Raw genomic sequence first — 21,002 nt, forward strand, 5'->3', positions numbered from 1 at the left:
ATAACTGGATTTGATGCACTCTAATTATTTCTTCTCATCTAAAATCTCCCCAAACATATAATTTCAGGAAGAAATAGAGGCATATTCATCATTTATTGTTGCAACTACAACTGTTCAGGAATTGCAAACTGTCTTAAAATAGTCAGCAGATGATGAAGCAAGGAACTAGCACCCATATCATCCCCAAGTGTTTACAGTGAAAGAAAGCACCTTGTCTCTAAACACTGCAAAAGCTGGGCATGAGAATTTAGAAAGCTTGGAAAACAGTGTAAGAAAAATGTGTTAAAGTAAGTACATTTTGGTCAGAATGTGTTTGTGTAAATACAGCTAAAAGGAAGGGAATGTAGAGAATTAAAAAAACAAACTATTCATTTTAAAGTATTTGGTGGATGGTTGGATGATCTCCTTGACCTTTGTCCTAACAAATAATGAGCAATCTGGAGGCAGTGGCAGACTGAGCTTCATGGATGTGAGAGCTGTACTGTGCTACTCCAGGGCAATATGCAGTGGGCCTCCAGACACCAGAACTATCCCAAGGGCTGGGGCTTATTAAACACGTGGGGAAGTGTACTAAGAGACTGTAATATTTTTAAGGTTCTACTAAAGTCATGCAAGTTGTACCTTGGTTGTCAACCAAATCTTGGTATGAATTCAGAAATAAATGGTATAAATGAAAACATCTACTCAATATAGCAGTGTGATTTTTGAAGATATATAATTAAAATTCTGTTAGCACATTACATCGAGTGAAATAGGACAGTGAAGTCTTTATACATAATGTTGAACAGATGTCCAGAGGAACTTATATCAAGAATATCAAGAATACTTTTTCTGTAAAATTTTCTGTGCAAACATAGTGCATCCATCAACATTCATGGAAGAGGTAAACAGCACACAAGGACACTTCTGGAGGTATATATCAAAATCAACTGAGCGTGTCATTTGGTTCATATTCAACAATAAGGAATTTGTGGCACACCTTTTCAGAAAGCCAGATGTTGTAGTATGGTTTATTTTCAAACCACACACGAATAGTATTATGTTTCTATTTGCTTCTTTATCCTTTGGTTGAAAAAAAGCATGTTGGTTTAGGATTCAGCCTGGTTTATGAACCTAAAATTTATCTATTTATTTGTGAGAGGATTCCATGTCGTTCCTTTATTGGTGGAATAACACTTGTGATTCAGATTAAATCACTGAAAGAGAGGAGCAAAATCCTTCCCAAAGGCCATTCATGAACAAATGCCTTTCAAGGATGCAATGATTTTTTTTTTTTTAAAAAGCTATTGTAGAATGAGGGGCTAAACAAAACACTGCTGTACAATCCTGAAAGTAGTTTGATCTGAAGTTAAGTTTCGTAGGAAGACGGGAGATAATTTCTCCATTGAAAATTTTATTTTCCCAGGTCTTATATAAATATAACTAATGAAAGCTAATCACATTTATTAAAGGTGGCCATATTGTCACTTGTTAGACGCCCCTTCCAAAATCTTTGGAATTCAGCAGATACCTAAGTAACGATAGATAGGAATCTTTAACATAACATTAAGACAATGAATACACTTTCTGTAGCCATAGACCTTTCCTTTGGATTAAGTAAATACATAAGTAAAAATATATTAGTTTTATCTGTTCAAACTTCCAAAATGAGGCATCCCAATTATATTTCAGCAAATACCTTTTGAGTTTATTTCTTAAAAATGGCATATTGGGAGGAGGGGAGGGAGTAGAAATTGGGATTGGTATGTAAAATGAAAAAAAGATTGCTTAAGAAAAAGAAAGAAAAAGAAAAAATGCCATATCCTCAGTGTATTAACCTAAATGTTAGAAGAAAACAGAAGACTCCCCCTGAGCGACTTTATTTACACCTTTGCATTTTAGCTTACTTCCAGTTAGCAAAATTTTACATGCATTCTACAGCTGAAATTAGACACACTGTGACGTTTACAATAGTCAGTGCACCTGCTCTTACGTAGAACAAAGTAGCTCATCAACAAGCTGGGCTCATCAATCACTCCTAGATCTTTGACACGTGCTGGAAGTTATATACAGATGGTGTGATTCTGTAGCAATGGAGAAATGAGTAGTAAAAGAAAAACAAATCTTTAAAAGTTGCATATAATTCACTACTCCAGGGCCATTGTTTTCTCTCTCTTTATTTTGCCATATCCCATTTCACTTTAGTGCCCTTATTTTAACATTGAGTTTAAAAACAAGAAAAGATTCCTCTACCTTGCCATAGTAAATATACCTGTCTCTTAGAAGGCTTTGGTTCTTCTGAGAGATTTTAACTCAGGTAACACCACATGTCAAACACACAGAAACAACACATCATAAATAGCACATAACTAAATTTCAAAGCTAGAAAAATATATCATACCATAGCTTGTAAACTGTCTTTAAGTCAGAACACTTAGAAGTCAAGAGATTATTGACAGATCAAATGAAGAATTTCTAAGTCGTGTGCACGAAAATCTTAGTTAAGGAGTGCGTTTGTCTAGCCACTTTCATTCTTCCCAAAACAGCATCTGCTCTGGGAAAGGGTCCTGGATGATCACTCCCCGTGACAGCAGAACACTATCCGAAGAGAAGCACCAGTCTCTATTATCTCTAATAGTAGGGTATTCCTTTACTGAACAAACAATTCTGCTCTAACATCCCACTCAAGACAGTTTTATGTTCCAAAACCAAACAGGTTTTTTCCCCCCTCAGATCCCCTTAAAATATTACCCTGAAGCTTAGCCACACTGCAGGCTCCCCTCCCTCCTCCCCACCCACAGCTCAGCCTTAGAAAACTATTTTATCTTTGAAACTGTGCACTAAAGAGCTGCACAGGAGCGAGTGTCACTTCCTGCTTAGACTGAAGGTTTAATACCGCCCCATCTGCTTACTGAGGAGGGGACTCAACACCAGTGATGGCAGCCGCATCATGGCCGCTTGCTTTGGTCTAAGGTAAACTTGGCAACTTTCCTTTATTATTAATTCACTACAGCGGCAAAGAGAAAAACATGAGCATTTGCCCTACAACCTCCCCAGTAAGCAACACTCTTCAAAATCATACCCATGAAATATAACTGGAACCTGAGACACACCTGTGAAACACAACCAGAGCCTGAAACACCACACTGTGAAACACAAACGGAAGCTGGGAAGTCCTTGACTCCACCGGAGACTTAATGAACTCAGTTTGGGCTAAATAAGTCTCACCCTGTTGCTATTGTCTGTGGATTTCCTTCTAGGACATTATTTCTTAATTTGAAAATTATTCCATTAAGTATATGGATGTGGTCAAGGTAAGGATAACTGGGGTCTTCTACATTTAACTATGTAGTTACAATTTCATTAGCCTTGGCCTGAATCTGTGGGAGGGTTTTTAATTTGGATTACCTCTGAAACAGACAAGGTATATGGGAAGAAAATGTCAGCCTCTCCTCACCTAAGCGAGCACAGCCACACAGCGAAATCTTTTCGGTTACTTTCCGAACAGCAAGAAGAATTCCTCCAGTTGCCTCTTAAAGTCAATGCTTTTACACAACCACATTTTATTCATGCAACATGCTGGTGATACCCTACAGGGTACACATATTAAACAAATAAACAAACAAAACCAACCCTCTAGACCACATAGCCACAAATAAGACTGTGCCTCAAGTTCACCGTCCTTATTTCATCAGTGTTAATATAAGAAAAGTTTCCCAATGCGAGGGAGCACTCTGCCCCATGCAATGTTTCCATTATTCTCACTGTGGCTCCTCACCTCGCTCCACAGGTCTCCTATAACCTTCTCTGCGTCATAAATTGCACTCTTAGATTTGGGGGGCAGGAGCTGAATGTCAGTCACCATGATGGTGGCGAACACTACTCGGGGACCCTGACTACTTGGTATACTGTACCGTACTGTACTTTGTGATTCGACTCCGAGCCATGCTAGGGGAGGCAGACCCAACTGTCTGGCTAAAGTGATGGTCGGAAGAGCTCCTCATGTGGCCAATAGTGGCTGTCCCGCCCATGCTGCTCATGCCCCCGCCTCCACTATAGCTGGTCAGCCCGGTGCCTCCACCACCTACTCCAGCTCCACTCAGCCCCACGCCACCAGCACCCATGGTACTGCTAACCAGGCCGCTGCTGCCTATGCCTCCAACACCACCTATTCCAGTGGTGCCGCTAATGCCACTTAGACCGGCACCGGAAACCACCCTTTCTGTCACAATCACGTTGTGGGCATTTGATAGCTCAGGGCTCATGCTTAGGTTGCCCACCATGCTGGAGGTTGGTTGGATCACTCTTTCTGTCACAACCACATTGGAAGACTCCCTAGGAGCAGGGAGGGTCAGAGAGGTGGGTAGACTCGAGCCTGGGGCTATTACCCTTTCCGTCACTATAACATTGGATCCATCTCTTAAGTCGGGGATCTCTAACATTCCATGCAAATCAGCACCAGAGATGGGGCCCACTACCCTCTCCGTCACGACCACATTTGAAGCCTGTCGGTTATCATGAAAGTGGACAGAGGGCTTCAGAGTGCCAGAGGTGGTATATGACTCCATCACAGTGACATTACCATAGCCTAGAGGGTCAGGAATCTGCATAGGGTGCTGTACACCAGGGCCGGAGGGGTAGGTGTTCTCAGAAATTACTGTGGTCGTGCCATAATGTGGAGAGATGGGTGGGTGTCCACTAGTATGGGGCTCTGTTTGCTGGGGGTACATGGGCTCAGTGCTCTGAGGAGGCCAAGAAGGTTCGGGATCTGGATATGAGTCTATTTCTTTTCCCAGGCTGATGTCTGCCAGTTTCTTAAACTTGGGCCCCAGGGTATCCAGGAAGCTTTCATCTAAATCTTCTCCGATGAAGCTGCAACAGCCCACAGAGCCTGCGGGGGAGCCTACACCTTCGATGTCGTAGATGAGTAAACAGTCATTGGACGGGCGTCCTTCATCTTCATCAGCATAAGCATAAGCTTTCTGAATTTGCACAGGAGAGAGAAAATGAAACAAAGAGTAACAACCATTTTAGAGTTGAATGTATCTAAATTCTAATATTCACTAGAATTACTTTAAACATGATTTCCTGGATGCTTGAAAGAGTTCAGGTCGAAGTTGTTTTAGCTACAATTCCAGGACATTTTGATCTTTAAATTTTTCTGTAGATGAACTTGCCTTAAATAGTGCACTTTGAACACAAAAATCACATTCCAATATCCACATGCTTATTTTAATCAATAACTTAGAAGGAGGGACATAAAAATAGGGAGCACAAAACGTTAGTGGGAGGGACGGTTTTGGTCTAAAGGAATCCTTATAGTTGACGGGTTTCACTCGGGATTGCATTTTTTTTTTTCATTTAGGCAAGATGAATGCAATGATTCTGGATGCTAGTTTTGATATTTTTTGACAAACTGGAACAATTTGATTCTAGATTCAGGTTTTATTGGCAACATCATGAAAATAATTCTTGAGTTGGAATTATAAAAATAGGGGCCATAAACTAACAAACTTTTAGCAATGATAAATTATAAACTGTGTTAAAAAGAGCACAACAAAGTGTGCAATAAAGGTGGATCCTGTTCTGGATGAGAGAGTTCACTGCTCAAGACAACAGCAACAATAGCAAAAACAACAACAACAACCAAAACAAAACAAAAAACAAAAAAGCAACAACAACAACAACAAGCCAGCATTGCACAGTGGACCAGAATGACCAGAGGCTCAAGGTGAGCAGTTGGCTGTGAACAAGGCAAGTGAGCCGAAGCTGAGGGGTAGATGCTGTTGTGAAGTGGCTCCTGGATCATGAATTAGAAATTCATACTAGAGACAAAATAGAGCCCTTGGCAGGAAAGTAAAATGCTCCGGCCAGAGCTTCAGAAACATTCAGCAAAAAGAGGGGCTGTTGGGCATGAAGATTAGACTACTGCCATGGCCCTCGGGGGAGTGGTGGAAGTTTGGAAGATGACGGACGGTGAGAAGCTCGGGACTAAAAGCCTTACCTGACAGAAGTAGCTCTCCATGAAGTTCATGTTGAGACCTCCATCTCTACATTCTCTCATTGAGTTTCTTCTTAATGTTCCAGAATAGTCTTGGCAGATCTCAGGTGCGGCAGATGTTTTAACTCCGTCCATTATTTCAAATCCTGTAGTTCTTTCTCCTCCTCCCAGATCTTGCATTTCTCTGCCACAATACTCATTTGTATAAACTCCTAAAAACATTGAAAACATCAAATTCATTTTTCTAGTGTAATGTAAGCTAAAAACTAACTTGCTATCATGGATAGCTTCTTCATTCCAGGCTGTACTTGCGAGTAGAGAGATGAAGTGATGCACGAAGGATAGATAATTGTGATATTTAATTCCAAATAATATTAATAAAACCTTAATAGTAATTGGCTTGCTCATTTTAATTATCTGTTGGCAGACTTTTCTATATGATGCACTGACAGATGGGCAACGAAGTAATAAACATTTGTGGACTGAATAGTTTGATCTCAAATTGAACTAATTTGAGTTAAGTAGCTCTAAACCTAAAAGTGAAATAACGACCTCAGTGTCCTCCCAAGGGGTCCCTGGATACACGTGGCATCCTGTAGAAGACGTAAGAGCCACTGGGTTTCCAAAAGAGGCCGTAGTTACGATGAGAAGAAAGATTTCTGGAAGTATCTTGGATAAGCTCTTGGGAGTAGAGGGGAAAAGTGTGTTATATGCTTGAGGGGTGAAATAAAAGGTGACCAGAAGCAGGAGATCCACACTAGGATCCACGCCCCGTGACACAGCACTCGAACTTGAGTTTGGGGGAGACACACTTTTCATATTTCAATTATCCTGATGCCTTCCATGCTACTTTAGGAGCTGTGTAAAAATTCAAAGACTTAATGAAAAATCAGTGCATAAATAAATATTGGTGATTTTGGTGAACTGATGGGTCCCAGGAACCAACTGGGGACTGGTGGGGTAGATGTGATCCAGTGAGGACATATTGGCAACACTAACAAAAAATGGAGACACTAGGATGAGAAAATGGGACTGGTGATCCATTGTATAGGAGATATATGGATTATTGAATCCAATTCTACAAAATAGAATCCTTTCTGGTGACTTTTAGAGTGTTCAAAGAAGAAAAGTAATTTTTGACTCATTGGTTAAAAGCACTGGCTGCTCTTGCAGAGGACCTGTGTTTGGTTCCTAGCCCCACATAGCAGCTCACAGCTGTCCAACTATAGCTGCAAAGGATCTGATGCCCTCTTCTGGCCTCTGAGTGCACTACACACATTGTGCAAAGACATGCAAGTAGGCGAGCACTCATGCATATAAAATAAAAATAGCAAAATCTTTAAAAAGTAATAATTTCTCAAAAGATTAAAAGAAAACTGATGGAATAAGTAGCATTTACTGTTGAAAATATAAAATAGTAAGACTATGTCTATTGACAGAAGAAGAAGTTATTTTAATTGTTCTTTTTAATTACAGTAGTAGCTTGCTGGTTTCTCCTTGGAAATTAGTCTATAGATGTTTGGTTCAAGATGAGTTGTAGATACCCAGTCTTAACTCTATGTAAAGAGGAACTTGCTCATGTGTGCACAACCTTAGCTGAAGGCTTTGGAAGGTTTTGAAAGGTTTTGAAAGTGTTTTGTCTACTTGCTTTCAGTTTAATAAATGAAAAAGTTGTTTTATAGGTTAGTGTTTATACTAATGCCAATAATGGACATGTTTTTCTCTGTAAAAAAATGAGTAGGTAGCTGGGCAGTGGTAGCACATGCTTTAATCCCAGCACTTGGGAGGCAGATTCAGTCGGATTTCTGAGCTTGAGGCCAGCCTGGTCTACAAAGCAAATTCCAGGACAGCTAGGACTGTTACACAGAGAAACCCTGTCTTGAATAATAAGGAAAACAAACAAATAAACAAAAAAAAGAGTAGGTAAAGTAAAACGAAACTAAATAAAACAAAAACTGAACCGTCCTCTTTTTCTTACCTGAGTTGTCAATACATTCTATAATGTTGGCATTACCAGGTGGCATTTGTGGCACACAGATGGTAGCTATGCCCTGAAAGACAGGAGACAACATTTTACTATTAATAATAAGTCTTTTCTTTCTCTACTTATGTATTCTTTATTCTAAAATTGTCACAGAATTCCTAAAAGAACACTATTTAGGAAGCTTTTGAATTCTTAAAAGTCAAATCGCTTGTTTAAGTCTTCCCTGGTGATTTCTGCTGAGTTTTGATGGCTGCTCTTCTTCCTTATTCACTACCCAAGAACCAAGACTCATGTAGACTGAATGATTTCCACCATTTTAGGCCATGTCTGGACACTGGGGTCTAGTGAGTCCCCAAGATCCATTCTTACACATAAGCACTTACATCGTGGGGTTCGGGCTGTGGGCCTTCTACTGCCCATGTGTGAATTGCTCCATCAGAACATTCTGGAACAGGCTCAAAGCCAGCTCCACCACCAGGGGCACCTCCGCAATCACAGCAAAGCAACAGGAATGGGACCACTGTGGAAGAGAGAGGAGTAAGAAGTCAGTAGTGGGCTATGTTGAAAGAGAACAATCTGATTTCCAAGCATTAAATGAAAGTATGAGAAATTAAGAATAGTCAGACCCCCAGATAAATATGAGCTTGGAAACACCAGACTGCAGTGGATTTTAGTTTGTTTTATAGTATTAAAATTACAGATAGAATCATATGATTAAGATAGTTGATTCTTTTCCCTACCATCCCTCAGGAATACAAGAAAGACTAAAGAAAGTTAAATTCAGGTAGCTCTTTGGAACCTTTGTGCCTGTACTTACTATTCCAATGTACACATTTTTCTTTCTCTTTTTTTAAGGGAAAATCTCATTCAATTACTCAGTTATCCTCACGAAGGTTATTTTTTTATTCTACACTTGTTTATTTATTCATTTATTTGTTAAAGATTTCTGTCTCCTCCCCACCACCACCTCCCATTTCCCTCCCCCTCCCCCAATCACTCACGAAGGGTATTGTCCCCCCCCCCCATGGAGTCCTCTTTTCTTTAAATATTTCTCGCATAAATAGACACTGTCATACTTTGGCAATGTCTTCTCATTCTAGTCTGTTAGAGGTTTCTCTCATGTATTCCCTAGTGCCATAGAACCTTGCTAGATCTTTTTGAATGAATGGATAAGAAGGGAAGGTGTACAAATGGTAGACGGGAATAAAGATGGGCATAGGTAAGAGGGGAGGAGAGGAAGGAAGAGAAGGCAAAGAATTTGATGAGTCTTGCTTATTTAGGATGCCTGTAAAGCTCGGAGAAGCTTCTCAATCCAAAGGCTTATGCATAACATTGAAAGTCTTTATTAGTCACCTTATCTGATGTTGGAAAGTGATATTAGGGAAACTGAAACTGAAAGTTAGCTGTTATTTAGGGGGTCACCACCAGCTCTTTGGTATTTAGTTTGTTTCAGTAAAACAAAGACTGGACTAGAAATTGTGAGGATTATCTCAACTCTTGTCCACATCACACTCACTCTGCATTCTTACATCTCCCTTTATTTGTTTCATTTTGATGAAAAAAAATGTGTTTTAAACTTGTCATCTTTTTCATAGAACTTTTCCTGGTCCTTATTTCTTTTTATTTCTATTTATGATGAGCCAATAGCAATGAATTTCTGTTACTTAACCAGAACGATCATTTTTTTTTGTTTCAAAAAAGCTTTGTTTATTTTACTTTCCTTTATGATTACACTGACCAATAATTAAGCTTAAACAATGATCAAACCCAGAGAAAATTGGGTTCAGGACACACAAGAGACTTATGAATTCTACTGTTGTTCTCACATCAATAAAAGGAACAGAAAGGTAGATAATGGGTACCCTGAACCACAGATCATTTAGCCTTGATCTTAAAAAAATAACTGACAAACTTCAACCAAGCTTTGGGGAATTAGGCCAGACAGGTTTAGAACTTCGTATCAAGATAAATTCTTATTTAGTCAAAAGATTTAAGCTCATCTGTGTAACACTGGTACTTGGGTGTCTGTGTTGGGAGGATTTCCACAAGTTCAAGGCCACCCTAGGCTATAGACTAAAACACTGTCTCAAACAAAACTGGAACAAAATTAGGTTTATCATGTTAAAATTAATCTAAAGCAGAACGATCATTTTATCTTAAGCGTATTTCCAATTCTAGGGACAGTGCTCAACTTTAAACTTCTCTCTCAGCCAGCCCAAATTTCTCTGTGATTTAGATGGATCTGTGTCAATGAAAACATTATTTAAAGGCAGAGAAAACCTAGTATCCATTTGTAGCTATTTGCGGCTTAAGAGAAAAGAAGAGCAATTAGGGAGGTGGCTGAGCAGCTAAGAGCTCTTGCTCTTGCACAGGACCCAGGTTCTGTTACCAGGTTCTGCACCTCTCAACAGCTTCAGTTCCAAGAGGTTTGTGGCACTCTCTATGGCCTCTGCAGGCACCAGGTCCACATGCTTTATGTTTGCATACGTGTAGGCAAAGCAGCCATATGCATAAAATAAGAACAAATATACCTTTTTGAAAGAGAGAAATGATGGCAGAAAAATATTTTAAAATTTTGTATGTGAGTTATCTCAATGAACATTTTGTGAATAACTAGTTAAATGGGTGAGACCTGTTTTACCACCAGTATTTTATGATTCTACACTTGAAAATGGCAATTTTCACATTTTTGTATTTATTTACTTGGAGTTTTGTTCTATATCTCTCATGCTTGTTTCAAACTCATGATCCTCCTGTCTCCACCTCCCAATTGCCTGAATGGCAGATGTGTGCCAGCTCACACAGTTCCAAATGTCAACATTTGCGTTAACTTAATGACAGTGTGTAGGCTTCAAGATAGTACCCTCCTCCCTTTCCACTCCAGCTCCCATCATAATCCAGGGCAATGGTAAAGTCCACCTGGAACATCCAAAGGACTCTGTGTTTGTATTTCTGTCCATAACTAAAGCTACTGTAGTGGCCCCAGAACATGCCATGGACTTCACGTGTGCCAGCTTTCCATCATCTAGTGGTGCTGTGAGGGAAGTAGCAGTAATTATTTTGCAAGAACAACAGCAAAACTCATAACTGTTAGGTAATCCTTGGAAGACATGCTTGCTAAGTTGAACACCTGCCCTGTTTGGTTCTTTTCATTAAACTTTGCCACATTGCATTGCATGCGATCCTCCAGGATCCAGCCTGGCTTCCTAGATGATCCCTTATCACACAGACTGGCACAACTTTAAAGTCTTCGCCATGGGACTTCTCTATTTGAATGTGAAGCTTTTCGTGCTCTTGGCTTTTTATGTAGACACTGCTGTCTCCAGTAAATTCAATACCAAGCACAGATATCTCTGGATGATTGCACACTATAGGAGGATGTAAATTATATTTTATCAAAGAATGAAAATCCTACTTCTTTCCCCATCTTTTTTTTTTGAGAGGCCCACGCCAAAGGACTTGTTGGAGCACTTACATCCTAGGATTAAGAACCCCATGACGAGCAGCCCGATGCCTGCAGGACCCAAGTGAACGTTGTCTCCAGTGGTTGTTTGCTTGTCCATATCACCATCGTAGTTATCATTGCCGCCATTGTTGTTATTGTTCATTCCTGTGGTGACTTGCGTTTCTTCAGTGGAAGTATTTTCATTTGTGCCACCTTCAGAACTTCCGGAAGAGCTACCACTTTCTGTACTGCTTCCTGTATTGCTGCTACCACTTGAATTGTCCTGTGTGCCTGTCTCATCATATCCAGAGCCACTAAGCTCAATGATGATTGTTCCAGTGCAGGTCCTTTGAAGATTATCTGTAACAAGGTTCACAGTGGAATAGCCATCTGTACGCAGCCTAGTAATCGCCAGAAACACAGAGCCATTTTCTTTTCCCACCTCAACTTGTTTCTGTCTTTACTCCCATCAACTCAGTAACTTCCCTCAGTCGCTGTGGCTGTCATGCTGGGTGTGGCTGGAGGGATAATCTCAGGTGTAGAACCACAAGTGTTACCCACTTCTTGTTTGATTGTACAGGGGTCCTTAGCAGCCTGAAACTCCTGGAGTAAGGCTAGGCTGACTGACCAGCAAAAGACTCAGCCAGAGGGTCACCTCCTCATTGCCACTGAGATTACGTGTGGAGACAGACATGCCCAGCTTTTTGCCCAGCTTCTGGAGACTTCATCAACCGATCTGTCTCCTTTGTCCTTCTACTCAGATTTTAAACTAGTATCGACTAGTATTACTTTAACTAACTTAGTCATTATTACCAGCGATATTGTTTACTGGGTAGTTTATAGTGTTGCTGGTTAGATATTACATCTAAACTGAATAATGCAAAACCACAAGCAGATGTGAGTCAAAACCCATAGCATCAGTACATAAGGATAACTTTGTAGATGCTGTCATGATCAGTTGTCCTTATGATAAATCTCAAGTTGCTTATTTAAGTACATTGCTTGACTTATGGTTCATTCTACTTTGAGTGGGATTTGAAGGTTGTTTTATAAACTTTAAGCTGCACACACTCTTTCATGCGTAAGTACTCATTTGATTAATATACTTTCTGATGGGTACATAATTTTGTATCAAGTGGAGACAATTTCTTTCCTCAGATACCTGTACATCTTGCTCTCAAGAGCACCTGGGGAAGACAGTGCTGTCAGCATCTCCGTGCAATCAGACTTCTATATTTAGCTCTTCCCCAAAGATTACTGGAGTGGGATCACCAGAGAGGAATCAGGACATGAGTTGGAGTTGGCGTTGTGCTATTGCAAGGCTATGATATGAGTCTTACTTTCACTGACAGAGCCCCAGAGCCTGGCCCAAAAGCTGGAATGTATTTAGTTAAGACTCAGTCCATACTTTCTGAAGAAAAAAAATTAAACCTTTGGAGATGTGCAGCAGGCATAGTTCTAAGGCCTCTTATCTGACCTTGAAGGCTATCCCATGCCTTCTATGACATTCATGCTATTGTTACATGCGTTGCTATTTTTATCATTATCGGCATATATTGTTATTGACCCATTTTATAGAAAGCTGGGTGCAGATGGGTGACATGGCTTTGATAAGATCTAGGAATCAGTAGGTGATGGGACATGACAGCCACCCAGTCTCACCTCAGACTTCAGTCTTAACGCCACACTATTGACAGTTTGAATACACGTTGCTCAACATGACAACTTATATTGAAAAGGGGATTTCTTTAAAATACAATAGTAATTTTTAAATCATATGAGAATATTTAAGCTTGGCTTACTCTGGAAGGAAGTTAAATTGATTTCTTACCATCTATTGACAGTATTGTTCCCTCATATCTTCCGTTAAGCATGTCGTATTGTTTCTTAGTAACTCTGTTTCTTAAAGTTATTATGCCTGATCTTGAGCCAATAGCCAGCAGGTCGGCTGGGTTATTTCCCATTACATATCTGTATTCAAAAGAATACAATAGAAATTAAAGCTACCATTTAAAAGGAAACTATGTAAAATTAATTTTTAAGGTTAGTATAAAATAATAGGTTTATTGATTGTGTCTTTTCATAAGTGTGTGTCACACACTTGGTTCTCCTTCATCCTTCTTTCTGCTCCCACCTCACACCCTGCCATCCTCTGACAGTTCCCCTTCCTTCTCCCAACAGCTCTTGCTTTCATGACACATGCACTCCGTTACCCACCCCTTCCCCACCCCCTTAAGGTTGCTTCTACCCTTCTCACGATTCCTTAAGATGATAACTTTAGCTGGAAAATACCAGCTTACCTAACATTTGTAGAAATTTGGTTGGTGTCCAGGTCGGTGGCTACAAACTCTCCCACTTTGTAGTTTGCTCCCATCTGGCTGTTGATTACAAATGTCTTTGAGCCTGGCCGGAACACTGAGCCCTCGACTACGTTCCTCACAGCCACGGTGATCATAGTTGCTGTGATTCTGTACTGAGAAATGATGGACTGGTGGAACTCAGCTACGTTTCGAACACCAATACTAAGTTGCAGATTCTGCATGGCTTCATAATCTAGTGGCTAGAAAACACAAAAAGAATTAGTTTTTCTGTGAGAATACCCTTCAGAGGACAGAGAAACCCTTCGAGACTAGTCAGAGTAATTTATTGTGCTCTTCTTTCAGTTATAAAATTGAACCTAAATCCATTTGATTTACCTAGTCTACTTTTATTTGTTGGGTATTTAGTTTAAGATAGACACATGCAAATGTAGTAAGGGAAAGATCGAGTTGTCTTGGATCTTTTGTTGAAAAGATTAAAAGCACAGGACATGAATCGTAGTCGCTCAACAAAGCAGTTAAATACTTAAATTCAACATATGATTGAATTCATATATTTGTAGTACAAAGACAATATATGTGAGCTGACAGCATTGCATGTTTCTGAGAAAGTAGCTCTTTTCATAACAAAATATGAGTCAAATATATCAGAGAACTGATCATTTAACTAGTTTTATCCTTGCAGAGTTATTTTTAAAAGTCGACTTCAATGTGACTTCAATATGTGTGGATATATATATATATATATATGTATATATGTATATACGTATATATGTATATATGTATATATATTTATATGAAGAAATATTTATTTTCTTCAATATGTCCTAAAAATTATTTCATACTGTAAAATAATCAAGCAAAGTTTTCTTATGGAAATTGATACCCTAATCCACAATTCATAAAATTTGCCAAATACCTGATGTGTTCCCCATATACTAAATATATTTTTCTTAATGTTTGTTGTTATTTTAAATAAAAATATCCATAAACTAAACTCTCCTATTCATCTAAAATTTTATGTCAAATAATTAGTTTTATTTACAACTTAAAATACCAATTATAGCACATATGTGTGTTCAGCATGAATGCATATACACACACACACATATATACACACCATAATTATATTACCTCTCTATAATTATAATAAAGGATTTAAAGTATACTATCATATTTGGGAGAACTATCCTAGTTTTTACATAGAGATATTAAGAACAAATAAGGTAAATAATTTTTAGAGTGATATCAAATTGAAGTGAAATAGATTAGAGATTATTTCCTAGTATCCAGTCCTAGGTAATATTGCTATACTCATGTGCACACACCCCACAGAGATATAGGGACACACACATGTAATTAAAAATGATAAAAATAAAACTTTAAATAAATACAAATAAACCCTTAACTTTAAAGGTTAATCAAACTTGGTTGTTTGAAAGCCCCTGTTTACAAATCACCCCGATATGATCTTTGGAGAACTGTATTGAAAAAAAATGGTTTCATATTTTTAATGTTTATTTTCCTGAAGCAATATAAACACATACATTCATATTAAAGATATTTGCATTTTATATAATTTTAAAGCACAGCAAATTTATCATTTCACAGACTCATTAATAAAATGTTGATATCATTTTAACTTGAATATTTTGAACAAGAAAAGACCCCAAAGCAAGTTATTTAGGATAATTATGCCATACCTTGACAACCTTCAGAACTCCTACATTTGTTCTTTCATTCATTTCTATTTCAAACCAGTTTCCCTCATTTCCAGAGATAAAAAAAATGACTGCCTTCCAGTTGTCTGAGAACTCCTCGTCCAAATCAATGACTCTGATCTGCATTAGCTGCGAGTGCAGCGAGTTTTCTTCAATTTCGATGTCATACTGAAACAAGAGGCAGAATATCAGAAATACCCAAATCTCCAAGGCAGGGGAGACAACCCGTACCCGGCTGTCCACAGCTTGTTAACTACTCAGAAGCAGCAACCTTGCTTATAAGTGCATACTTCATGGTCCAAACCCACTTTTCTTACTGTTGAAACAATTTAAGGAAAGCGTGTGTCTATACCAGTGCTGTAGACAGCAAATGTAGCGAGCACACCTGAAAACTGAAGGGGCACCTATAGAAATTGGAATGCACTGAATGTAGAGTCATTAAATCTAATTCCCAAGAGCAAATGCTTACTGATGACTTCTCCAAGTATGGGATGTTGTCATTGACGTCCAGGATTTTGATGACGCACTCACATTCTGCAGACATGCCATCTGCCCCACCATCACGGTCTGAGCCTCTCACCGCAAGAGAATACTGGCTGTATTGCTGAAAAAGACACATTACAGGCTATGGCACACTAGGTATTGATAGTCTGTCCTATGCAGGGGTCTTTTGAAACACGGGCTCAACATTTACATACATCCACAATAGAAGACAAGGTAACAGAGACAAAAATAGAGACCTCACATCACTCAATACAGAATTGGTCCCTTCCATTTCCAGTGATTTATCCAGTGTAATCTCAAAGGAGCAACAGTTTTGTTAAAGACTGCATTTGTTGCTCATGGAATTTCCAGAGGAAGGAGAAAGTTCTGAAGGGTGAGACAGGCCAGAATATTCAAAACGAGAAAGCTATGATCCATCAAGGATACATGTTACGAAAATTCCGAACTATGAACAAAGATTCACTGAGTACTCAAGGCAAATCCAGAGTATCTAGTGACAGGTGGAGAGGGGGGAAATGGAGTCATTGATGATATTTCTAGTTTTGGTTCTATTCAGAGGTGCTTCTACACTTAGAAAGTTATGGAACCTTCCTTTGAGTTGTGCATAAATATACTAATTCCCATTTATGGGTATAACTTCAGAACATCTCTTCATGATACCAGAATCCCCTATGATTGTGGAGGGCCATAAAAATCCCCAAAATCCCAGCACTGAGGAGAAGTGGACACAAAGAAGCTATTTACAACTGATATCAGCTGGGAAAGCGAAAGCAGTTTTCTCCGATGGAATGACACTATACACAAGGACAGGGCCCATGTCCAGGACTAGCTGATCAACACAAAACAGACACCTATTTTTGTGTGTGTATATGAATCTTTTATTTTGATACTTTTATCTTATTATTTTGTTTTAATTTGCTTTGGTCTTTTTTTCTTTTGAGAGAGAGAAAGAATGGAATTGAGAGGGTAGGGAGGTGAAGAATCTAGGAAGATTTGAAGGAGAGAAAAGAATATGATAAAAATATATTGTGTACAAAAACATTTAAATTTAAAATTTGATATAAAAAATAGGACTAGTGAGAAGGCTCAGCAGATAAACGTAGTTCCCACAGTGCCTGACAACTTGAGAGTCATCCCGTATGCTGGAAGGAGAGATACAGCCCTGAGAAGTTGTCCTCTGATCTTGACAAGCATCCCACCACTGGACATGACCACACTCTCCCAAATAAAGAAATAAATATAATACACATATGCAGCATTTGAACACATTCTTTCAGTTTTTTTCCCTTAAGTACTTTTACCTTCATTACCATCACCTTTTGAATAAAAATCTTTTAAAGATGAAGAATTACCTCTCTGTCTAGAAAATTATTCATTGTTCGTATTTCTCCAGTTTTTCTGTTGATGATGAACATTGGTGACTCGGAAGGTTCCTGTCTTATGATCTTGAAAGCTATCTGTGAGTTCAAGTTATTTGGCTCATCTGCATCGGTAGCGTCGAGTTTCATGACCAACGTGTCTAGAAATCAAGGGCAATTGCCACAATTGGACAATGAACATTATTATGGTCCAATGTGTTATCTGTGATTAGGCAGTGTGCATTCAACTTTCTTTGATTTTTACAACATCAATATACCAATATATTAACTCCTTTCTTTCCTTTTTCCTGATAAAAAGACCACATTTGAATAGGAACCTAGATATTACTGAAGGGAAATAGAGTCTTTTATTCCGACTCTATTTCTCATTCTAATATAACTTCTTTGAAACAAAACACTTATGGTGAAATAAAGTAGCATTAAAACTCAGTTAATGTTTTCTCAACTGTGCTATGTGACCTTATTTCTACTGTGTGGTTCTGTCCTTACTTCCCATAGTTATAAATGAGAATTATAATAACACCACACTCGTGAGAATTCAATAGCAAATGAAGATACTGACTGATGCGTCTACTGAGTAATGCACTTTTGATGAATATTATTGTCCATTTTGGGCACTTAATAAGTGGCATTGTTATTTAGGTTGGAATTGACTCTTGTGTAGGTGCTGTGTATCTAGGAGCTTACATGAAATAATTGTTTAATCACATACACAGCCCTGTCCTTGTCTTCTTTCTTAATCTAATAAAGAATTCTATGAATGATATTAGTGGGCCTGAAAAACTACAAACATTCATTTATTAATTGGAATTCGGCTCCACTTTCTAAATTGCTTCCAAAATAATTGCTAAAATGCTAGGGCATCCATCCCTTCTTTTTTCTCCTCTTTCCCTCTCTCACCTCTCCCTCATAGAGCCACACCTCTTAAATAATCTTCAGTGGTGTGCAAATGGCTAATATCCATTGCAGTGATCTAGAAATAATTTAAAACCCATGGAGGCATGTATGTGAGTTATATGCAAACAAGACATCATTTGGAAAAGAATGCGAACTCCATAGATCTTTCTATGTTTAGGGTCCGTGGAGCCAAACCCAATAGGCAAGAAATGAAGACTGCATTCCTTTAGCATGCAATTATTTCTTGGCCTTTCTTTGTTGTTAATTAAGAAATGTTCTTAGCATCAAAAGAGATGACTTGGAGCAGATGTCTTAGAGTGCCATTAAAATAATAACTTTCTCTTTCCATCACCCGCTGCTCCCTCGTCTCTACTGGCCACTCGTCCCTTCACCCTTCTGCAAAGGTGCTTTGGAAATGAGTGAGAACACATGATCCTTGTCCTTCTGTGCCTGGCTTGGCTTGTGTAAAAACAATAACCATTCAAAAGTTCAGTGGGGTGACCAAAGTTACAATGCATGAGCTCTTTGGGGTTTGTTCTTCTTCAGCGGAATAGGGTAATCTATCATACATATCAGAATGATTATGAAGGATGTGTATGGAATTCTGTGCTTACTGGTTATAGACATAGATATCTCTTGATCGTTATTTGATTATTACGCATTGTACTGAATAATGTACTCCCCAAAAGAGGTACATTTCTTATGTCTGAGTAAACAACAAATTTGAAGTAAGGGTGATGACCACATGTGAGTGGGATTGTTTTCTACAGTTTCTCTCCCAGTTCAGGTTTACCTGGACACAGCTCAGCCCAGTTCCCTAGCAACAGTAACTTAGTCATCAACACATTGTTTCTTTAGTAGTGCAGGTGACTCACTTGCATTAGAATTTTCTTCTATTTGTCCTGTAAATGTAGTCATGGAAAAGACGGGAGGGTTGTCATTTATATCCATAACCCTGACTCGAAGCTCCAGTGGGTTCTCCAAATCTTGGCCTTGGGCATTCAGTGCTCGGCAGTAGATCTAGGCGTGGAAGAAAGGGATCTCTGGTGAGGTATCGCATTTGTAAGTTCTTACAGAATGAAGGTACTGCCCTGCTACCACATAGGATTAAGGGGCACCATATTATTATTTCCCACTAAAATATAGACATGAGCAAAACATATAACCAATAAGAAAAGGCAAAGAAGAGTATAGGTGCCAGTTTAAAAAGGGAACTTGATACATTGAGCAGAGGAAATACTGTGGATTCTCTGTTTAAAATCAAGAAAAAGAGTAGCAGGGGAAGCGCTGGAGGGTGTGGTCAGGGAGGGTCAGGAAAGCGCTTCCAAAGCACTGTGGCATTCTCAAGTGAAGGGGTAACCATGTGGCTTTTTAAAAAAATATTTATTTATTTATTATGTATACAAATTCTGTCTGTGTCTATGCCTGCAGGCCAGAAGAGGGCACCAGACCTTATTACAGATGGTTGTGAGCCAAAAGTGGTTGCTGGGAATTGAACTCAGGACCTTTGGAAGAGCAGCCAGTGCTCTTAATCTCTGAGCCATCTCTCCAGCCCAACCATGTGGCTTTTTATTCATCTTACTACTTCCCTTGTGAAGATGGATAATGTGCATTATTTCACAGAGGTCATCTGTTCTGTGTCACAACGCACTGTGGACTGCTTTACTGATTTGTTGGATTTGTAAAAAGACAGTGGTGTGAAGAAGTCAAGAATACATATTTGGACGTGGAGGCTAAGGAATTAAAGTAATTCTAGAAATGCAGATGAGCAGTGTGAATAAAAACAGCAAGGACTAAATGATATTTGGAGTTAGTTTGAAATATTATTTTTTTTCAGGGCTGGGAAATGAACCCAGGTTTTCACAAACAATAAGCAAATGCTTGATACGGAGGCAACTTATGTTGCATTCTCAGACCTTTGATGGGATTTTAATACAAGAGATTAAGATCATTGAAAAGATTGTTTTTATATTATTATTGTTTGTTGCTGTTGTTTTTGAGGCAGGGTTTCTCTGTGTAGTTCTGGTTGTCCTGGAACTGACATTGTAGACCAGGCTTGTTTCCACCTTACAAAGCTCTGCCTGATTCTGTGTCCCAGGTGCTGGGATTAAAGACATACATCACCACTGCCCCGCTTATTTTTTTTTATTTTTTGACTAAGAAGTGTTAACCGTGATGACAGATGGAAATGGAGGCAGCCAATGGCTAAGAAGAACACAAGGGGAAAAGTAGCTGATAGGATAATGCTCTTCAAGACACAATGGGGAGGCAGACATGTCGTGGAGAAAGAGCCAGGAGAACAGAATGTTGATCATGTTTTCAAACTCAGCGATGAATATGTCTCAGCCAGAAGACAGAGTACTATGTGTACGTATGGGAGGTGTTGTGATAGGTGGCTTGGTTTGGGGGTGAGCTGCTTAAAGAGAAATGAGGCAGACCTATAGAAGAGAGGTTGTTTAAGCTATGCGACAACTTTTACAAGGAATGTGTGTGTGTGTGAGAGAGAGATATTGAGGATGAGTGAGTTTCTGAAGTTCCTTTAGAGCTCAGATGATCTTGACCAGTGTAAAGTTATGATGATTTATGTTCATATGGAAACAAGAGCCTCGAGGAGCTCCAGACTCATAACTTGGCAGTGGAGTGAAAAGGAAGCATCAGTTTCCACTGATTTTCTGTTTTAAGATAAAGTAAAAGTTTGCCCTTCTAAAGAAATACTCTAATTTGTCATGGTGCTGATGCTAACTAGCATTTTTGCGAACATATAAGGGAAAAGT

General features: G+C 39.0%; 1 protein-coding gene across 1 annotated transcript in view; it reads right to left on the bottom strand.

Annotated features, from left to right (window-relative positions):
* Window positions 1–3,647: 3,647 nt before the first annotated feature.
* The window catches only part of LOC121453552 (desmoglein-1-alpha-like), a 28,721-nt gene continuing 11,366 nt past the window's right edge, over window positions 3,648–21,002 (bottom strand). The window contains exons 5-16 of the mRNA XM_041660425.1: window positions 19,104–19,248; window positions 17,305–17,471; window positions 15,918–16,052; window positions 15,431–15,616; window positions 13,710–13,969; window positions 13,241–13,380; window positions 11,440–11,769; window positions 8,348–8,484; window positions 7,959–8,031; window positions 5,984–6,192; window positions 4,079–4,961; window positions 3,648–4,027 (exon numbers count right to left, since the gene is read on the bottom strand). Coding sequence (XP_041516359.1) covers window positions 3,876–4,027; window positions 4,079–4,961; window positions 5,984–6,192; window positions 7,959–8,031; window positions 8,348–8,484; window positions 11,440–11,769; window positions 13,241–13,380; window positions 13,710–13,969; window positions 15,431–15,616; window positions 15,918–16,052; window positions 17,305–17,471; window positions 19,104–19,248 — 2,817 coding nt within the window. The 3' untranslated portion in view covers window positions 3,648–3,875. The remainder of the gene's footprint in view (window positions 4,028–4,078; window positions 4,962–5,983; window positions 6,193–7,958; window positions 8,032–8,347; window positions 8,485–11,439; window positions 11,770–13,240; window positions 13,381–13,709; window positions 13,970–15,430; window positions 15,617–15,917; window positions 16,053–17,304; window positions 17,472–19,103; window positions 19,249–21,002) is intronic.

Source organism: Microtus oregoni, unplaced genomic scaffold (genome assembly GCF_018167655.1).
Source record: "Microtus oregoni isolate MIOR12 unplaced genomic scaffold, Mior012 000011F_ref0000422, whole genome shotgun sequence".
Taxonomy (NCBI): Eukaryota; Metazoa; Chordata; class Mammalia; order Rodentia; family Cricetidae; genus Microtus; species Microtus oregoni.